This window comes from Cololabis saira, chromosome 4 (assembly GCF_033807715.1).
Source record: "Cololabis saira isolate AMF1-May2022 chromosome 4, fColSai1.1, whole genome shotgun sequence".
Classification (NCBI taxonomy): domain Eukaryota; kingdom Metazoa; phylum Chordata; class Actinopteri; order Beloniformes; family Belonidae; genus Cololabis; species Cololabis saira.
In genome coordinates this window covers 8012327-8032793 of record NC_084590.1, presented here as the reverse complement: position 1 = coordinate 8032793, position 20467 = coordinate 8012327, and the positions used below count along the sequence as shown (strand labels likewise).

The 20467-nt window shown below is 48.0% G+C and overlaps 1 protein-coding gene across 1 annotated transcript in view; it reads right to left on the bottom strand.

The window, feature by feature from the left end:
- Positions 1 to 20467, bottom strand: part of fat3a (FAT atypical cadherin 3a) — a 124588-nt gene that overhangs the window by 22864 nt on the left and 81257 nt on the right. The window contains exons 21-26 of the mRNA XM_061718741.1: positions 17056 to 17253; positions 14680 to 15481; positions 12642 to 12776; positions 11467 to 11621; positions 10785 to 11024; positions 4997 to 5243 (exon numbers count right to left, since the gene is read on the bottom strand). Of these exons, the coding sequence (XP_061574725.1) occupies positions 4997 to 5243; positions 10785 to 11024; positions 11467 to 11621; positions 12642 to 12776; positions 14680 to 15481; positions 17056 to 17253 (1777 nt within the window). The remainder of the gene's footprint in view (positions 1 to 4996; positions 5244 to 10784; positions 11025 to 11466; positions 11622 to 12641; positions 12777 to 14679; positions 15482 to 17055; positions 17254 to 20467) is intronic.

Genomic DNA, 20467 nt, shown 5'->3' with positions numbered 1-20467 from the left:
ACACGTGAAGAACAGAAGTCCAGTACAACTGAGGACTCTAAAATGACACGTCTAATCTTTAATGAGATTATCTCAACAACTAAATTACCATCAATCTACTCAAGAGATGTACAAATCAGTCTGAGCCCCAGCCTGGTTTACTGTTCTTTTAGAAAAAGTGAATGTGTGCTGTCTTGTAGAAGATACCTGGGGAAAATCCAGTGAATTTCAGTGGAGGATCACAAGCTCAAATACATGGAGATCATTTGGCTGGAAGTGTCTCATTAGATATTTTATCACAGCAGCTCAACATGGTCACTATTCTAGTTCCTCCAGTTTCTGGAGGACGTGTCTTTCCCAGGAAGACAATCATTACCACCTGTCCTGGGCCGGTCCAAAAATAAATATTTTCTGGTGTAACATTCACACAGAACTAGTGATGATATTTGGGGAGGACATTTAATTGGGACGAACTCTTCCTTGGGCTTGTACGTTCAACCACTGTAAGTTCTGAAACTAAACACTTATTTGGAATACTGAGTTTAGCTGCAAGAAAAGCAATAACAAAGAAATGGCTTAAGCCAGAAATCCTATAGATGAACGGTATAATATAATTTATGATATATTTGTGATGGAAAGAATTACTTTCTCAATGAGGCTTCAGCAATCTAAATTCAAAGATGTCTGGGAGGAATGGAAAATGTATATTTCCCTGAAACTCCATGCTTTTGTTGAATTTTCTTTTCTTTTACCTCTTTTAAACAAGATTTGTTTAAGTATCCATTTTCTTGTATTACTATAATAGAAAACATCCCATGCTCATGTGTTCTGTTATAACAGGTTTTGTGAATGGAAAAAAACGAATTGGAGCACTGTGTTGAAACAAGTAACTATGCGATAAATATGTATGTATTGTTGACATGTGATTCCAAACAAAAATAAATAAGTGAAAGTGTGATCAAAGCTCCTCCAGTCCTCAGAATCACTTGTGTCGTCTCAGTAACGACATCAGAAACCATGGACAACAGACACATTGGATCAGAGTGAATATAAAGTGAAGCTAGTTAGCCCTTTAGGTGAGTATGAGCTAAAACAGAACTGAACTACGGTGGGCGTGTTCCAGTGGCCTCCAGGCCTGCTCATTTAGCCCTTTCTTGGATTAAAGCCTGTGGGTGTGTGTTCAGTTCAATTCAATTCAATTCAATTCAATTCAATTCAATTTAATGTTATTTATATAGCGTCTATTAGAACAGAAGTTGTCTCTAGGTGCTTCCCAGAGACCCAGAAAATGATTTCTGGCTCTTCTGATACAGTCTATGATGGTGACCCGTTGTTCTTCTTGTATAATCTTTTAGCACTTACAGAAGCCGTATAAGATCGTAACTGATCCAGATGTGTCTCAGAGTCTTGTGGTCCCAAGAATCTAGAGCACTTTTCTGCTGGAGTCTGGTCTCTGATAGTGAGACATGAACTCAAAGTTGGGCCGTAGAAAGTTTTGTAAGTCAGTGAGTTTTAGTTTCAGAGTGGTCATCTTCACATTGTTACAATCGTCGTAGTCTTAGCTTTAAACCACTAACAGGCTAGTGTTGGTAGCACATAGCGGCTGGTCGCTATGGTGACAGTTTTCTGTGGCAGGTTGCATTCTCATCCGTTTGCGATGGGTTGACTGCAGCTTGGAGTTGGACCTGAGGATGTCTCTGTTCCTACATATCCCATGATTTTTTGTATCATTAAAAATGTCTTACACGATTCATCTGACCCGGTACCGCGGCGCTCGTTAGTCACAGTTAGTCCCATCTCAGACGGACCAGTGTTCTTCAAGCCTGGTCCTCATGTCTTGATGTTTTAGATCCAGCTCCAACACGCCGGGCTCACATCACTGGACCTTTGACAGACACGTGTGGATTTTGATGACCAGGTGTTGGGGATCCAGTCATTTGAATAGTGTCACACCGTGGTGAGGTTGTCTTGTCTTGGGCTTGTTTTGTCCTGTCATTTCCTGTTTTATTTTGAAAAAGTAATTATCTTGTTTCAGGTCCCTTGTCCTTCCTCATGTGTCTCAGTCTGATTGTCCTCAGTGTTTCCACCTGTCCCCTATTTCCCTCCATGTGTTTAAATAGTCTGTGTTTCCCTTGTCTTATGCAGAGTGTCTTCGTCCTTGTCCTGCACCAGAGCCTTGGTCCATGTCCACAGCCATTGTAAGCCGTTGGTTCCTTGTGACGAGGGATTTTTTTGTTTGTAATTTTTTCCTTAGCTTAGATTCATAGCCCTTCGTTTCCTCGTTCCAGAGTGATTTTTTTTTTTTTGTAAATTTTCTACCTTAGCTTAGACTCATAGCCCTTTGTTATTTCCTTGTTAAAGAGTGATTTTTCATTTGTTAACTTATATCTTAGCTTAGATTCATAGTTCTTGTTTTTTCCTCTTTAAGAGTGATTTGTGTTTGTAGCTAAATTACTTAATGTAGGCAGGTTTTTCCTCCATACGGAGCGTTTTGTGTTTATTTGTTTCTTTTTATTATTATTTTTCCCTCCTCTTGGAGTGTTTATTGTTCTCTCTATAGTCATAGTGTCTAGTTTTGTTTATAGCAATTTGTTTGTCACTCGGTCCGAGGTCTCTGGTGAATTCAATAAAAGCCTTTTGTTATCTAATATCTCTGCATCTGAGTCCTGCTTAGAGTCTCGGCCTGACAAATAAGGTGTGTTGGACCACATCAACATGTAAAAAAAAAAAATCAGGGCCGGGACCAGGACCAGGAGGGTTGAAGAACATTGCCATAGTATATATACAGGACTGTCTCAGAAAATTTGAATATTGTGATAAAGTTCTTTATTTTCTGTAATGCAACTAAAAAAAAAAAGAAATGTCATACATTCTGGATTCATTACAAATCAACTGAAATATTGCAAGCCCTTTATTATTTTAATATTGATGATTATGGCTTACAGTTTAAGATTAAGATTCCCAGAATATTTTTCTAGATAGGATATTTGAGTTTTCTTAAGCTGTAAGCCATAATCAGCAATATTAAAATAATAAAAGGCTTGCAATATTTCAGTTGATTTGTAATGAATCCAGAATGTATGACATTTTTAGGGCCCGAGCACCTTCAGTGCGAAGGCCCTATTGTATCTGTAGGAATTCTTTTTCTTTTTCTTTTTCTTTTTCTTTTTCTTCTGACGAAAGGAGGGCCTTTTTGCCCCCCTAAACGTGCCCAAAAAGTCACCAAATTTTGCATGCAAGTCAGGCCTGGCGAAAAATTTGATATTTAATGGTTTACATTAATGGGCGTGGCAAAATGGCTCAACAGCGCCCCCTTGAAAACTTTGTGACTCAAGCCCCACGATACGGTTTGACGTACATGCACGAAAATCGCAACACACCTGTATCAGTACACAACTTAAAGAAAAGTCTCTTGGCGACATGGCCGAAACCGAACAGGAAGTCAGCCATTTTGAATTAATCGTGTCACTTTGGCGCAATTTATGCCATTCCTTCGGCAGTTAATACGGCCCGAACCGTAACGTGCCCCCAAGTGTGTTATACATCAAAATGTGCGTCTCCATCCTGCGACAACACGCATTACTTTTCTCTTTCAAAAGCGTTACCGTGGCGACGCTAGACGCCAAAAAGCGCGCCCACCCTTCATCTGGTTGGTTCAGACCGAAAAAACTTTGCGCCTCAAGCCCCAGAATACGGTGTGAAGTACATGAACGAAAATCGGTACACACCTGTATCATGTCGCAACTTAAAGAAAAGTCTCTTGGCGCCATGGCCGAAACCGAACAGGAAGTCGGCGATTTTAAACATTCTGAATTAATCGCGTAATTTTGGAGCAATATGAGCCATTCCTTCGAGAATTAATATGGCCCGAACCGTAACGTGCATTCAGGTGTGTTATACATCAAAATGTGCGTCTCTATCCTGCGACTACGCGCATTACTTTTCTCTTTCAAAAGTGTTAACATGGCGACGCTAGACGGCAAAAAGCGCACCCCCCTTCATCTGATTGGTCCATATTTGATAGTTCCCCAAAAGTCACCAAATTTTGCATGCAAGGCAGGCCTGGCGATAAATTTGATATTTTATGGTTTACATTAATGGACGTGGCAAAATGGCTCAACAGCGCCCCCCGGAAAACTTTGTGCCTCAAGCCCCACAATACGGTTTGACGTACATGCATGAAAATCGGTACACACCTGCATCATGTTGCAACTTAAAGAAAAGTCTCTTGGCGCAATGGCCGAAACCGAACAGGAAGTCAGCCATTTTTAATTTATTGTGTAATTTTGGCCCAATTTATGCCATTCCTTCGGCAATTAATACGGCCCGAACCGTAACGTGCACCCAGGTGTGTTATACATCAAAATGTGCGTCTCCATCTTGCGACTACGCGCATTACTTTTATCTTTCAAAAGTGTTACCGTGGCGACGCTAGACGCGAAAAAGCGCGTGTCCCCTTCATCTGATTGGTCCATATTTGATAGTTCTTCAAAAGTCACCAAATTTTGCATGCAAGCCAGGCTTGGCGATAAATTTGATATTTAATGGTTTGCATTAATGGGCGTGGCCTAACGGCTCAACAGCGCCCCCTAGAATACTTTTGTCTGCTATAACATTTGAATGTTTTGACATAGAGAGTCGTGGGTGGTGTCATGGGACTCGGTATAGAGTCATTGACCATAATTGGCCTGAACTAGCCCCGCCCCTTCTTCTGATTGGTGTTCCCTTTTTTCTGCTATAACTTTTGAATGGTTTGACATAGGAAGTCGTGGGTGGTATCGTTTCTGATATGCTTATGGGGGGCGGTGGCCGTGAGTGCGAGGGCCCGTTCATCGCTGCTTGCAGCTTTAATTGTTTTTGTAATTGCATTACAGAAAATAACAATATTCTAATTTTCTGAGACAGTCCTGTATATTTAAAAGCAGACATTCATAACACATGGTTTTACAAGCAGCTGAGAACCTCCGCTCTTCATGAAACGTGTTCCGGTGTGTTTGCTGCACTTCCCGGTACTCACCACCGGAGGGCAGCGTGTTGCAGGTGGCTCCGTTGCGGCAGGGCTGGTGCAGGCAGGGGTCTGGGTACAGGATGCAGCCCAGCTTCAGCTCCGTCAGCTCCAGCACCTCTGCGTACAGCGAGCGTTTGTTCTGCAGCGGCAGCTCCTTGTTGTTCAGCAGGACGGAGTCCAGGCAGCCCTGGAACCCCTCCAGGACCTGCCGGTCCCGCTCAGGGTCCACCAGGCTGCGGGAGTTGGGGGGCTGCACCTGACAAACACCAGTCTGGACGTTACACACCCCGACATGAACGGCTTTAAGCATCTGTAGAAATGTTTAAAAAATAGGAGGTTTGGAAAACTATTAAACAGGGACGTAGATGGATCTGACACATCTTTCATGACCTCATGGTCATGCTCGTTAACCATACACCCAGAACTGCTGCATCCACTTCTGGGTTAAAGGAGCATGAGGCTCCTTTTAAGAAATGAGACTCTCTAGCGCCACCCTTCACCACGACGGCTGTCGGGGGTACTGCAGCCAACAGTGAAGCCGGCACGGGAGAACGGGGAGAACGTGCATGCAGCGTCATGTGACGTCACATCCACAGGACAGCGCGGGAAATTCGGGCCCGAATTGCAGCACATTTTGCAGCACACAGCCTGTTCAAGGAAACGGAGAGATACACTAGAGGACTCATTCTTTTGGGTTTGGAACGCTTCATCTGACATTATTACTAGAAAACTTAAAACGTATACGAATTTTTTTCATAAATCCTGCCTCAATTCGGCCTCAAGCTCCTTTAAGGCTGAATTCTGGTTCTGCTTTAAACCTACGCCGTAGGGTATGCGGCTACGCGGGAGTCTCTCTGCAGCCTACGTCGTAGCCTGACGTGCACCTCCCAAAAATTGTAACTACGCGTCGAGGCATTGCAGACCCAACGCAGACCGAGAGGGCTGTGTTGGTTTGCTTGGTAGCAACGCATTTCCGGTTCTCTCTCAGTCGCCATTGTTCGCTGTGACCGGAAAAGCCGGAAGCTAAACAAAGAATCAGCTAGAGACGACGATAACAATAAAATTGTTGTAATTGAGCCACATTGGAGGGTTTGAGCATGAATCGCCTTTTCTTTTCTCCAGAAAAGAACGCAACCCCCTAGTGCTCTGGGGGGGTACTGCACCGCGGCGAAATGGAGTAACGGAGAAGTCCGAAGGGTTCACGATGGCGTCACGGCAACGGTGTAGGCTCTGCGTTGGTTTAACGCAGAACCATAACTCAAGCTTTAGTCTGGAAGGGTTCGAGTGCTAAAGTTCCCCTACAGGGCTGCTAGCTCAGGCTAACCGCCAGTTGGCTACCAGACCTTCATCTCCAACCACGTCCAGGTTGAGGAGACAGTCAGACTTTCACCTTCCACTGAGGGTGGATGCATGCTCAGCCCCCCTGATGTCCCCTGATCTCCCCCAGTCCCTCTGATCGCGTTTCAGATGTTGACTCAGCAGCAACATCTGAAACAAGGATGTGATCAAAATGGATGTCTCATTAGTTGACAACATTGATCCAGTTCAATTTATTTATATTGGCCAAATCAGGACAAATGTCATTTTAAAGCACTTGGAGGTGGGATCTCCTAACTGTGGCGCCTTATGCAGATGACGTGGTTCTATTGGCTTCACCAGGCGGAGACTGGATTGATCCAGAATTCACAGTCACGTGGACTCTGCCTCGGTCTGTCATCTCCTAGCTTCACCTATAGTCATTGGTGGGTAGGGACCAAAAGAAGAGGATCATGGATATAAGCGGCAGACATAGGATTCCTCCGCAGAGCGTCCGGGGTCCCCCTCAGAGACAGGGGGACAAGCTCAGTCCTCTGGGAGGAGCTCAGAGTGGAGCTGCTGCTCCACATCGGGGAACCAGAGGAGGTGGCTTGTTTATCTGGTGAGGACGCCTCCCTGGGAGGACATGATGGAGGGACTAGGTCTCATGGCTGGTCTGGGAACACCGTGGGATCCCCCCGGGTGAGGTGGATGAGGTGACCAGGGAGGGGGAAGTCTGGGATTCCCTGCTTAGGCTACTCCCCCGTGACTCGACCCGGCCAGTTCCAGCCGGCTTTCAGACCTGCACGTTCCACATATTTACTCATCTATTAGGTCCTTCCACCCCGCTGCCATCAGACTCCACAACCAGGCCTGCTACAGTAGTAATGGACAATAACATCATGTGCAATATCTTTATATCCCATACACATACTACCTGCTTCTTTTGCACTGTTTTTCTTTCTTTCCCGTACTGCACTACTTTTTATTTTTCATTACAATGTATATACTGTTTATAAAAAAATATATAATATAATTATATATTTTTTTTACTAAGAGCGGTTCACAAGCCTACCATGAAGAAGAAAAGATCAAGGACCGTTACGTCGCCCGGATCGGCGTCACCGGGGCCCCGCCCTGGAGCCAGGCCTGGGGTCGGGGCTCGTAGGCGAGCGCCTGGTGGCCGGGTCTTTGCCCGTGGGACCCGGCCGGGCTCAGCCCGAAACGGCGACGCGGGTCCGCCTTCCAGTAGGCCCACCACCCGCAGGAAGGATCATGGCAGGCCGGTGCATTGTGGGCTGGGTAGCAGTCGTGGCGGGGTGCCTCGACGACCCAATCCCTGGACATCAACCCTCACAGTGGGGACATGGAATGTCACCTCGCTGGGGGGGAAGGAGCCGGAGCTTGTGCGTGAGGTTGAGAGATACCGGCTAGAGATAGTCGGGCTCACCTCCACACATAGCTTGGGCTCTGGAACCCAGCTCCTTGAAGGGGGCTGGACCCTCCACTACTCTGGAGTTGCCCAGGGTGAGAGGCGGCGGGCTGGTGTGGGCTTGGTTATAGCCCCCCAGCTCAGCCGCCATGTGTTGGAGTTCACCCCGGTGAACGAGAGGGTCGCTTCCCTGCGCCTTCGGGTCGGGGATAGGTCTCTCACTGTTGTTTGTGCCTACGGGCCGAACAGCAGTGGGGAGTACCCGGCCTTCTTGGAGTCCCTGGGAGGAGTACTTGATGGTGCTCCAACTGGGGACTCCATTGTTCTACTGGGGGACTTCAACGCTCACGTGGGCAATGACAGTGATACCTGGAGAGGCGTGATTGGGAGGAACGGCCTCCCCGATCTGAACCCGAGTGGTGTTTTGTTGTTGGACTTCTGTGCTAGTCACAGTTTGTCCATCACGAACACCATGTTCAGGCATAAGGGTGTCCATCAGTGCACGTGGCACCAGGACACCCTAGGCCGGAGGTCAATGATCGACTTTGTTGTCGTTTCATCTGACCTTCGGCCGCATGTCTTGGACACTCGGGTGAAGAGAGGGGCTGAGCTGTCAACTGATCACCACCTGGTGGTGAGTTGGATGCGCTGGCGGAGGAGGAGGTTGGACAGACCGGGCAGACCCAAACGGATTGTGAGGGTCTGTTGGGAACGTCTGGCTGAGCCCTCTGTCAGGGACATCTTCAACTCCCACCTCCGGGAGAGCTTCTCTCGGATCCCGGGGGAGGCGGGGGTCATCGAGTCCGAGTGGACCATGTTCTCTGCCTCCATTGTCAACGCGGCGGCTCGAAGCTGCGGACGCAAGGTCTCCGGTGCCTGTCGTGGCGGCAATCCTAGAACCCGGTGGTGGACACCGGAAGTACAGGATGCCGTCAGACTGAAGAAGGAGTCCTACCGGGCTATGTTGGCCGGTGGGACTCCTGACGCAGTAGATGGGTACCGGCAGGCCAAGCGGGCCGCGGCTCGGGCAGTCTTGGAGGCAAAAACTCGGGTCTGGGAGGAGTTCGGGGAGGCCATGGAGGAGGACTTTCGGTCGGCCTCGAGGAAATTCTGGAGGACCGTTCGGCGCCTCAGAAGGGGGAAGCAGTACTCTGCCGGCACCATTTATGGTGCTGGTGGGGAGCTGTTGACCTCGACTGGGGACATTGTCGGACGGTGGAAGGAATACTTTGAGGATCTCCTTAACCCGACTGACATGCCTTCCACTGAGGAAGCAGAGGGTTGGGGCTCGGAGGCGTGCTCATCCATCACCCAAGCCGAGGTCACCGAGGTGGTTCGTAAGCTCCTCGGTGGCCGGGCACCGGGGGTGGATGAGATTCGCCCTGAGTACCTCAAGTCTCTGGATGTCGTAGGGCTGTCTTGGCTGACACGCCTGTGCGACATTGCATGGAGGAAGGGGACAGTACCGCTGGGGTGGCAAACCGGGGTGGTGGTTCCTCTGTTTAAAAAGGGGGACCGGAGAGTGTGTTCCAACTACAGGGGGATCACACTTCTCAGCCTCCCGGGGAAAGTCTACGCCAGGGTACTGGAGAGGAGATTACGGCCGATAGTCGAACCTCGGATTCAGGAGGAACAATGCGGTTTTCGTCCCGGTCGTGGAACACTGGACCAGCTCTATACCCTCCGCAGGGTGCTCGAGGGTTCATGGGAATTTGCCCAACCAGTCTACATGTGCTTTGTGGATCTGGAGAAGGCATTTGACCGTGTCCCTCGTGCCATTCTGTGGGGGGTGCTGAGTGAGTATGGAGTCCGGGGCCCTCTACTAAGGGCTGTCCGGTCTCTGTATGATCGAAGCAGGAGTCTGGTTCGCATTGCCGGCAGTAAGTCAGACTTGTTCCCGGTGCATGTTGGACTCCGGCAGGGCTGCCCTTTGTCACCGGTCCTGTTCATAATTTTTATGGACAGGATTTCTAGGCGCAGCCAGGGGCCGGAGGGGATCCGGTTTGGGAACCTCAGGATTTCATCTCTGCTTTTTGCAGATGATGTTGTCCTGTTGGCTTCATCAGACCGGGACCTTCAGCATGTGCTGGGGCGGTTTGCGGCCGAGTGCGACGCGGCAGGGATGAGAATCAGCACCTCCAAGACCGAGGCCATGGTTCTCGACCGGAAAAGGGTGGCATGCCTTCTCCGGGTGGGTGGAGAAGTCCTGCCTCAGGTGGAGGAGTTCAAGTATCTCGGGATCTTGTTCACGAGTGAGGGAACAATGGAGCGTGAGATTGACAGGCGGATCGGTGCAGCGTCCGCAGTAATGCGGTCGATGTACTGGACCGTCGTGGTAAAGAGGGAGCTGAGTCGAAAGGCGAAGCTCTCGATTTACCGGTCAATCTACGCACCTACCCTCACCTATGGTCATGAACTTTGGGTAGTGACCGAAAGGACAAGATCGCGGATACAAGCGGCCGAGATGAGTTTCCTCCGCAGGGTGGCTGGACGCTCCCTTAGAGATAGGGTGAGGAGTTCGGTCACCCGGGAGGAGCTCGGAGTCGAGCCGCTACTCCTCCACATTGAGAGGAGTCAGCTGAGGTGGCTTGGGCATCTGTACCGGATGCCTCCTGGACGCCTCCCTAGGGAGGTGTTCCAGGCATGTCCCACCGGGAGGAGACCCCGAGGAAGACCCAGGACACGCTGGAGAGACTATGTCTCTCGGCTGGCCTGGGAACGCCTCGGACTCCCCCCGGAAGAGCTGGAGGAGGTGTCTGGGGTGAGGGAAGTCTGGGCATCCCTGCTGAGGCTGCTGCCCCCGCGACCCGGTAACGGATAAGCGGGAGAAGATGAGTGAGTGAGTGAGTGAGTATTTTTTTTACTATTTTTTACCCTCCCCTGCATGTGTGTGTTGACTGTACTGCTGCTGCACAAAGTGAATTTCCCAATTGAGGGAGAAATAAAGGACAATCGTAATCTCATCATATTTGTGGATCCATCGGGTTGGAGGAGTCAGTTCTGCTAACATGGAACCGTGCGGATTGAACCTAAACAACCTCCTGCTAGCGGCTGGTGCTCGGGACTGACCAGTGCTCCGAAGTAGATGGATCTGTCGGCGGAAAAGACCGGGGCCGACCAGGCGTGCCGCTGCTCGGCGTAGCTGTCGTCCAGCGCCAGGCTGCTGAAGTTCCTCCGCAGCTCCAGCGCCACCGTGTGCCAGCCGCCGTCGTTGATGCGCCGCCCAGAGAGGCCCAGCATGTCAGGAGAACCAGCAGCACCGCCCGCAGGAGAGCAGGCCAACTGCAGCCACAGCTTCCCATCCTCCAGCTGCACACACACACACACACACACACACACACACACACACACACACACACACACACACACACACACACACACACACACACACACACACACACACACACACACACACACACACACACACACACACTTATGTTACATGGTGAACAGTGATGATTGATCAATAACAGCGTGTTGATTAACCTGATCAGTTGGTTTGAATTCGTGGTGATTAGTTTTCTAGCCAGTCAAACCTTTTACTGACATCAAATCCATGTCTCATTTTCAACACCTGATGTGTTTTTTACGTATTATTGTAAGTAAAATATGTTTATGAAATGTTCAGATCATTGCATTCTGCTGTTAAACAGCACCCCAGCGTTGCTGGAACTGGGGTTGCAGAGCTAAACAGAACCTGTACGCTCCCGTCGTCATGACAACAGCCCCAGCGTGGAGCGAGAGCACGCACCCTGAGGATGACGCAGCGCTCCGTGTGCATGTACATGACGATCCCTCGGCTCTGCAGCGTCCGGATCCTCAGCGTGAGCCGCAGCTCCGTCTGCAGCCGCTCCGACAGCCGGTACCGGATGTAGCTGTTGCCTGAGAAGCTCAGCGACGAGTGTCCTGCAGACAGAGAGAGATGCGGTCACTATGGCAACGGCCAGAGCCGGATCAAGGCATAAGTGAACTAAGCGGCTGCTTAGGGCCCCGTGACCACTAGGGGGAACCCAAGAGTTAAAACAAAATAAAATAATTAAATCAAATAGTTTTTTTATGTTTGAGTGATGATTCATACATTATCAAAGGTATGTTATTGTACAAAAACATCATAATTAATATTATTACATAAACAATATTATGTTAACAGACTAGAGTAGACTACTCTAGTCTAGTATTCTTATATGTAGAACATATTGACGAGGTTCTGTTTATCTAAGTTGAGTGATTTTAATTATAGTTCTAGTTTTTGTAGTACTTTGTTGTTGCACTTAATTGTTGTTGTTCTACTTCAAATTGTTGTTGCACATTGCTGTTGCAGTTTATTTAAAACCAAAGATGAAGTAGATTACGTGTTTACAGTAAATGGTTTATAAATAATCTATTTGATTATTGTGTTTCTTTTAGTAGCCTACACTGTAGATGACACTCAGTATCACACTTAGTACTATATCACTTTAAATATTAAGTGTAAATCAACCCCAGGCCGCTCTTGTAGCTGAATTTGCTCCATTTCAGATTAAAAACCATAGATGAATGAATGAATGAATGAGCTCTTTGACCTTTGACCTGTTGCTTCTCTGTGTGGCCAGTAGTTGCTGACTTTGATCAATATTAATTGAAAGATTTTTCTGCAAGTTTGTTAATCTGTCGTTGCTTCCATGGTCTTAATCACTGTGGATTACAATCTAACTACAACAAAAAGTTCTTACATCTAGTTGTTTTACAAGTGTATTTGTATTGATGGGGAAGAACATGAAATAAGTTTATAGTGGGCGTGTGAATAATCAATAATCAGTATTATTGGCAGTAATAGAGGGCCCCAAAATCACATTCTGCTTAGGGCCCCATGGAGGCTTGGACCGGCCCTGGAAACGCCCCATGAGAAGACAGAGCTCTGATCGGTGGCTGCTCCTCAACACTCACCTGCACACTCTCCCAGTTTCCCCGGCGGACACTGGCACACGTAGCGGCCCCTGGCGGCCTCCGCTGAAACACACTGCATGTCTGCGGGACACATCTGGTCCTCGCACTGCTCCGAGACCACGGCACATCTGGCATCTGTTCACACATCCAGACGCAGAGACACCATCAACCAACGGCCACCACAAGGCCGGGAGTATCAATGCCATGCAGGAGAAAATATATTTGAGAGGGGAAGATTTTTTTATTGTGCACTTCGAGAAAAAAGTCGAAATGTCGAGATTAATGTTGAAATACAATTTCAAGAAAAAATTCAAAATTTCGTGAATAAAGTCGAAATTTCGCCTTTTTTCTCAACATTTCAAGTTTATTCACGAAATTTTGACTTTTTTCTCAACATTTCGACTTTTTCTTCAACATTTCGACTTTTTTCTCAAAATTGTTCTTCAACATTAATCTCGACATTTCAACTTTTTTCTGGACATTTCAAATTTTTTCTCGACATTTTGATTTTTTTTCTCAACATTTCTTCTCAAAGTGCATAATGAAAAAAAAATCTTCCTCCTCTAAAATATTTTTATATTTCTCCTGCCTGGCCCTAATACTCTTCCGTACTTTCAAACGCACGAATACATGTGGAATTTTGATATGGGAGATTTTACCAGACCATTAAGAAACAGAAAACCGGTGATCAGTCACATAAAACTGCTGGTTTATTGATGAAACGTTTCATTTATTATTATTTTTTTTTTCATTTTATCGGCATATATACTAATGGTTAATACCAAGTTGGTAAAAATCTGCGGCATATATATGCATTTTTTAAATATAATATATATCGTATATATTAAATTGATTAGACTGAATGAAAGCTAGAATACTGAGATTATCTGTCCCCCAAAACTGCAGAGTGAGTATGTAGGTGAGTGAGCAGGTGTGTATGTAAGGGATAATGCCCAATGAGGTGTACATTAACATAAATATATGGACGACGCGGGCGGAGGACGGTTTGCCTCCGCGAAGTCACTTACCAAAAAACATAAATATTAAATCTGTTATTCATGCTTTAATGTGTTTTCAGTTGAAATCATTAGTTTTATAACAAGCCACAGCTGAGCGGCTGAGCGACTATTTAATCTCTCGTCTGCAGCCGTTAGAACCTGGTAAATTACAACGTTTTCTAACAAGCCATAACTCTAGATATTCTAGTCCACCCAGCTCCGCTCGGCTATTTTCTTTTCTCTCCTCTTCTGCATCCCAGTTATCAAAATTGTTAAATTCACCAAATAAATTAAAAGCAAAGAAAGCTTAAAAGCTCTGAATCTCTGTTGCCATGGTTACCACCTGGCAGTTGATCCAGCGCAATGATATTAAAGTTATCAGGCAATTTGACCGAACTTGTTTTCTAGGTGTAGGTTATCACTTTTAATGTACACCTGCCAGCCAATCAGAATCCAGTATTCACACAGACCGTGGTATAAGTCTGTGTACCTGTGTGTGTGTATCAGTCAAAACCATGCGCTAGCTGAACTGTAACTATAGTGGAGGAGGGAGGGCAACCCCACCACCTGAGAGACCAGAAATCGACCCCAGGCCACCAGCACCAGCAACCCCACGGGGGACCAGAGAGGGCGGGAGGAAACCCCCCGCCAGCGAGCATGAAGGAATCTCTGTGGGCCGGGTCCCTGACAGGTTTCATGAAGGAATCTCTGTGGGCCGGGTCCCTGACTGGTTTCATGAAGGAATCTCTGTGTGCCGGGTCCCTGACTGGTTTCATGAAGGAATCTCTGTGTGCCGGGTCCCTGACTGGTTTCATGAAGGAATCTCTGTGGGCCGGGTCCCTGACTGGTTTCATGAAGGAATCTCTGTGGGCCGGGTCCCTGACAGGTTTCATGAAGGAATCTCTGTGTGCCGGGTCCCTGACAGGTTTCATGAAGGAATCTCTGTGTGCCGGGTCCCTGACTGGTTTCATGAAGGAATCTCTGTGTGCCGGGTCCCTGACTGGTTTCATGAAGGAATCTCTGTGTGCCGGGTCACTCACCGCTACAGGTGCAGCGCGACGTCCGGTGGAAGCGCGGGGAGACGAAGCTGAAGCGCGGCGTGCTGTAGGTGTCCAGGTTGTGTGAGTCCAGGATGATGGTCTGGTCACACTGGGCCCCGCGGCACTCCAGACCCGAGCAGTTCTTATCCAAGATGGCCGACACCCGCAGCAGCTCCTCCAGCTTCCGCCGTGACGCGCTGAGTTTCTGGGTCAGGTAGGCCGCCCTGTAGTAGCCGCCCGCCGCCGTTTCCACGGCGACCAGCATGTCCAGCTGCGTGGTCCCGCCCACGGGCTGCAGACTGAGCATGTGCAGCGTGTCCTGCTGCTGCGACATGGCCGCCTGCTGCATCACCTTCAGCACGCTCTTCAGGTGCCGCGCCACAAAGTCCCGCGGCGTGATGCTCTCGAAGCGCACCGTCACGGCGTCGTGCAGCATCTCCAGCGTGGCCTGCTCCACCTTCACGCTCACGGGCACCGGCACCACGAAGCGGCCGTCGCTCACGCTGGCGTTGAGCGAGTAGCTGCCGGCGTCCAGCCCCCCCAGGGCGATGATCTTCCCGTCGTGGGGGCTGATCTTGAAGAGGCTGCGCTGGGCGGGCGGGGCCTGCCCGAAGGTCAGCGCGTCGTACGGGTCGGCGTCCGAGGCGTGCAGCTGGCCGATCACGCCCCCGGGGAACTCGTCCTCCATGGTGACGATGTGGATCTCCAGCGGCGACGCCACGGGCCGAGTCAGGCTCTCCTCGATCACGGTGACGGTGAGCGTGGAGGACGAGGACAGACGGGGTCTCCCGGAGTCAGAGACCTGCAGCAGGGGCAGGGAACACAACAACACAAGTTCAAGAGGAAACGCTGAAGAAGTCATTTATGGCGCTTTTACACTAGTACCTACTCAGCCTTTCAATACCCAGATCAGAAGTAGGAGGTTGGAGTGAAGCTGCTGTGACGTTTGTAGCCCTGAGCAGACATGGAGTGCGTTTACATGGGAAGTTTAATTCCTCTTTAATGCAGAAATAAAATTAAATCCGATTTAAAATGAGTAAAAATTACCATGTAAACACCTAATTCCGAATGAAAATGGCCATTCCGAATTAATTCCGAAGTAAGTGGCTGGTTTCAAAAAAGAAGAAAAGTCCAAGGCACTCTTCTGCAAATATAAAAAGCCTTTATTTAAATTGGCTATTTCATGTAGAAAAGATTTAAAAAATGGGTTACAGGTGAGCCAACACGTTTTGGCCACAGCCTTCCTCAGGGGGTTTAAATAAAGGCTTTTTATATTTGCAGAAGAGTGCCTTAGATTTTTCTTCTTTTTTGATATCCTTTTTCCCACCAAAGAGCACCTTCGTCACACGACTTAGATGAACCTTCTGAGCACTCTGGAATTTTTTTTTTTTGTTTTAAGTGACTGGTTTATTCCGATTTTAAATCTGAATAGAATAATTCTGCGATCATGTATCCACTCATTCCTCTTTAAATTAATTCCGGTCTTTCTTTCTGCTCGTTCCCTCGCCCGTCTGTCTCCATGACTCTTATATTCCTGCTGGGCTGGTTTTCAAACAAAGTTTCAAGATGCAGCACGCAGTAAACGCTGGTCAAGAGCAGAGACCATTTATTTAATAAATAGCTTGGAGGACCTGGAAATCATTAAAAGAACAGATGGAAACAGGAAACATAAAATTGCGAGCTTTTCAAAGTTGTAGCAGCTAAGTTAGTTTTTCTTCCGGTGGTTTAACTTCCGGTCCACCCCCTATCCAATCAGAACCTTCCCCACCCCCAGACCTGGAGAGGAATTGGAGAAAGACCATCAAACGTGTTTTCCATGTAAACCTCAATTCGGAATTACTATTTCCATGTAAACTTGAAGGAAAATAGTTTAATTCGGAATAATTAATTCTGAATTAAAAAACATCATGTAACTGTGGCCATGGACTGAGAAAGCTCCTGATATATTTTTTCATTCCTCGTGGCTCCATCTAGCTCTCTCTGGATATTTTCCTCAGCCACCAGGTTTAAGAAGGTCTCCACCTCGGAATTTGACCACGGAACAGATTTCTGTGCTGCCATTGACTTTGAAAAAATGAACAAGAAGCCGCAAGTCGCTCTTTCTCTGATTTCCTCCTCCTGACTCAGACGTCTGACTCCAACCCCCCGACCAATCGGTGGTCTGTAGTGTGATGATGTCAGATCCAGCTGACTCAGCAGCTTAGAACCTCGGCAGAATAGTTACAGATAAAGTAACTACTCTGCACGTTAGACCCCTGGTGGGAAAGAACCAAACTGAGTGGAGGAGAGTCAAGTTGGGCTGAGTAGGTACTAGTTGAAAAGTACCATTAGCCGTTAGCTCAGAGCAGCAGAAAGGACGTTGAACGGACTCTCTACCTGGATCTGGATCACGTATTCAGTCGCCAGGTCCCGTCTGAACACCTGGTTGGCCACCAGCGTTCCATCTCTCTCCAGGACAAACTCTTGGCCCTCATTCCCCGACAGGATGTTGAAGGAAAAAGGGGGGCCGTTGTGGGAGGAGTCCTGGTCAATGACGGACAGCTGCAGGATGCTGGTACCGATCGGCTTGTTTTCCTGGAAAGATTGGCATAGAAGAAGAATCAATGGTGAATAAAAGTAAACACGTAAAGTAAACAACCAGATGATGCTGTTCTGTACCGATCCAGACCTGCGGTTCCTCTACCGACCACTAGGGTCCAGATCCAGACCTACGGTTCCTCTACCGACCTCTAGGGTCTGGATCCAGAACTGCATTTACCGTATTGGCCCGAATATAAGACGGTGTTTTTTGCATTGAAATAAGTGGGGGTCGTCTTCCATTCGGGGTCTAGACATTACACCCATTCACAACGCTAGATGGTGCCAGATATCTCTAAAGCATATGCTGAACTTAACTCCCCAGGCCAAAGCCAACCCGTCACCGAGAAGAAAAATAAAAAATAGCGGTAAAAAGGAAAAGAGAATAAAATAAGAAAAGAGATAAAGAAAAGAGAATAAAATAAGAAAAGGGAGAAACGTAGCGACAATCTGGAGAAAATCTACTTGAAGATCAGCCAGGTTAACCAGCAGCTGAGGAGAAGTTATGATGCAAACTTCAAGATGATGATTTGAATGAGGCAAAATAACAGGCTTTTTCTCTTGAATATATTGTTATAATAATTTGTTTCAGATGTACTGCAATTATTTTCTGTATAAAAATTGAATTTGGTGTTCAAAAAGTCTTTTTTCAAACTTAAGTCTTGAAAAAGAGGGGGTCGTCTTATAATCAGGGTCGTCTTATTTTCCGGCCAATACGGTAGTTGCAATTCCTCCACCAGGACTACAAGAACTGGAACCAGGACTGGAACCAGGACTGGAACCAGGACTGGAACCAGGACTGGAACCGGAGGTTTCTCAGTCCGGGGTGGTCCAGCTCTGGGCAGTGACCCAGCCGTGGGTCCAGCGGTTTCCGGCCTCTGTTCAGTGACGTGGTTGGTGTCAGAAGTGTGTACCTGTATGACGGTGGTGAGGTTGGTTGTGTGTACATGTATGACGGTGGTGAGGTTGTGTGTACATGTATGACGGTGGTGAGGTTGGTTGTGTGTACCTGTATGACGGTGGTGAGGTTGTGTGTACATGTATGACGGTGGTGAGGTTGGTTGTACCTGTATGACGGTGGTGAGGTTGGTTGTATGTACCTGTAGGACGGTGGTGAGGTTGGTTGTGTGTACCTGTATGACGGTGGTGAGGTTGGTTGTGTGTACATGTATGACGGTGGTGAGGTTGGTTGTATGTACATGTATGACGGTGGTGAGGTTGGTTGTGTGTACATGTATGACGGTGGTGAGGTTGTGTGTACCTGTATGACGGTGGTGAGGTTGGTTGTGTGTACATGTATGACGGTGGTGAGGTTGTGTGTACCTGTATGACGGTGGTGAGGTTGGTTGTGTGTACATGTATGACGGTGGTGAGGTTGGTTGTGTGTACATGTATGACGGTGGTGAGGTTGTGTGTACCTGTATGACGGTGGTGAGGTTGGTTGTGTGTACATGTATGACGGTGGTGAGGTTGTGTGTACCTGTATGACGGTGGTGAGGTTGGTTGTGTGTACATGTATGACGGTGGTGAGGTTGGTTGTGTGTACATGTATGACGGTGGTGAGGTTGTGTGTACCTGTATGACGGTGGTGAGGTTGGTTGTATGTACCTGTATGACGGTGGTGAGGTTGGTTGTGTGTACATGTATGACGGTGGTGAGGTTGGTTGTGTGTACCTGTATGACGGTGGTGAGGTTGTGTGTACCTGTATGACGGTGGTGAGGTTGGTTGTACCTGTATGACGGTGGTGAGGTTGGTTGTACCTGTATGACGGTGGTGAGGTTGGTTGTATGTACCTGTAGGACGGTGGTGAGGTTGGTTGTGTGTACCTGTATGACGGTGGTGAGGTTGGTTGTGTGTACATGTATGACGGTGGTGAGGTTGGTTGTATGTACATGTATGACGGTGGTGAGGTTGGTTGTGTGTACATGTATGACGGTGGTGAGGTTGTGTGTACCTGTATGACGGTGGTGAGGTTGGTTGTGTGTACATGTATGACGGTGGTGAGGTTGTGTGTACCTGTATGACGGTGGTGAGGTTGGTTGTGTGTACATGTATGACGGTGGTGAGGTTGGTTGTGTGTACATGTATGACGGTGGTGAGGTTGTGTGTACCTGTATGACGGTGGTGAGGTTGGTTGTATGTACCTGTATGACGGTGGTGAGGTTGGTTGTGTGTACATGTATGACGGTGGTGAGGTTGGTTGTGTGTACCTGTATGACGGTGGTGAGGTTGTGTGTACCTGTATGACGGTGGTGAGGTTGTGTGTACCTGTATGACGGTGGTGAGGTTGGTTGTATGTACCTGTATGACGGTGGTGAGGTTGGTTGTATGTACATGTATGACGGTGGTGAGGTTGGTTGTATGTACATGTATGACGGTGGTGAGGTTGGTTGTATGTACCTGTATGACGGTGGTGAGGTTGGTTGTATGTACATGTATGACGGTGGTGAGGTTGTGTGTACCTGTATGACGGTGGTGAGGTTGGTTGTACCTGTATGACGGTGGTGAGGTTGGTTGTGTGTACATGTATGACGGTGGTGAGGTTGGTTGTGTGTACATGTATGACGGTGGTGAGGTTGGTTGTATGTACCTGTATGACGGTGGTGAGGTTGGTTGTGTGTACATGTATGACGGTGGTGAGGTTGGTTGTGTGTACATGTATGACGGTGGTGAGGTTGGTTGTATGTACATGTATGACGGTGGTGAGGTTGTGTGTACCTGTATGACGGTGGTGAGGTTGGTTGTGTGTACATGTATGACGGTGGTGAGGTTGGTTGTATGTACGTGTATGACGGTGGTGAGGTTGGTTGTGTGTACATGTATGACGGTGGTGAGGTTGGTTGTATGTACATGTATGACGGTGGTGAGGTTGTGTGTACCTGTATGACGGTGGTGAGGTTGGTTGTGTGTACATGTATGACGGTGGTGAGGTTGGTTGTGTGTACATGTATGACGGTGGTGAGGTTGGTTGTGTGTACATGTATGACGGTGGTGAGGTTGGTTGTGTGTACATGTATGACGGTGGTGAGGTTGGTTGTGTGTACATGTATGACGGTGGTGAGGTTGGTTGTATGTACGTGTATGACGGTGGTGAGGTTGGTTGTGTGTACATGTATGACGGTGGTGAGGTTGGTTGTATGTACCTGTATGACGGTGGTGAGGTTGGTTGTGTGTACATGTATGACGGTGGTGAGGTTGTGTGTACCTGTA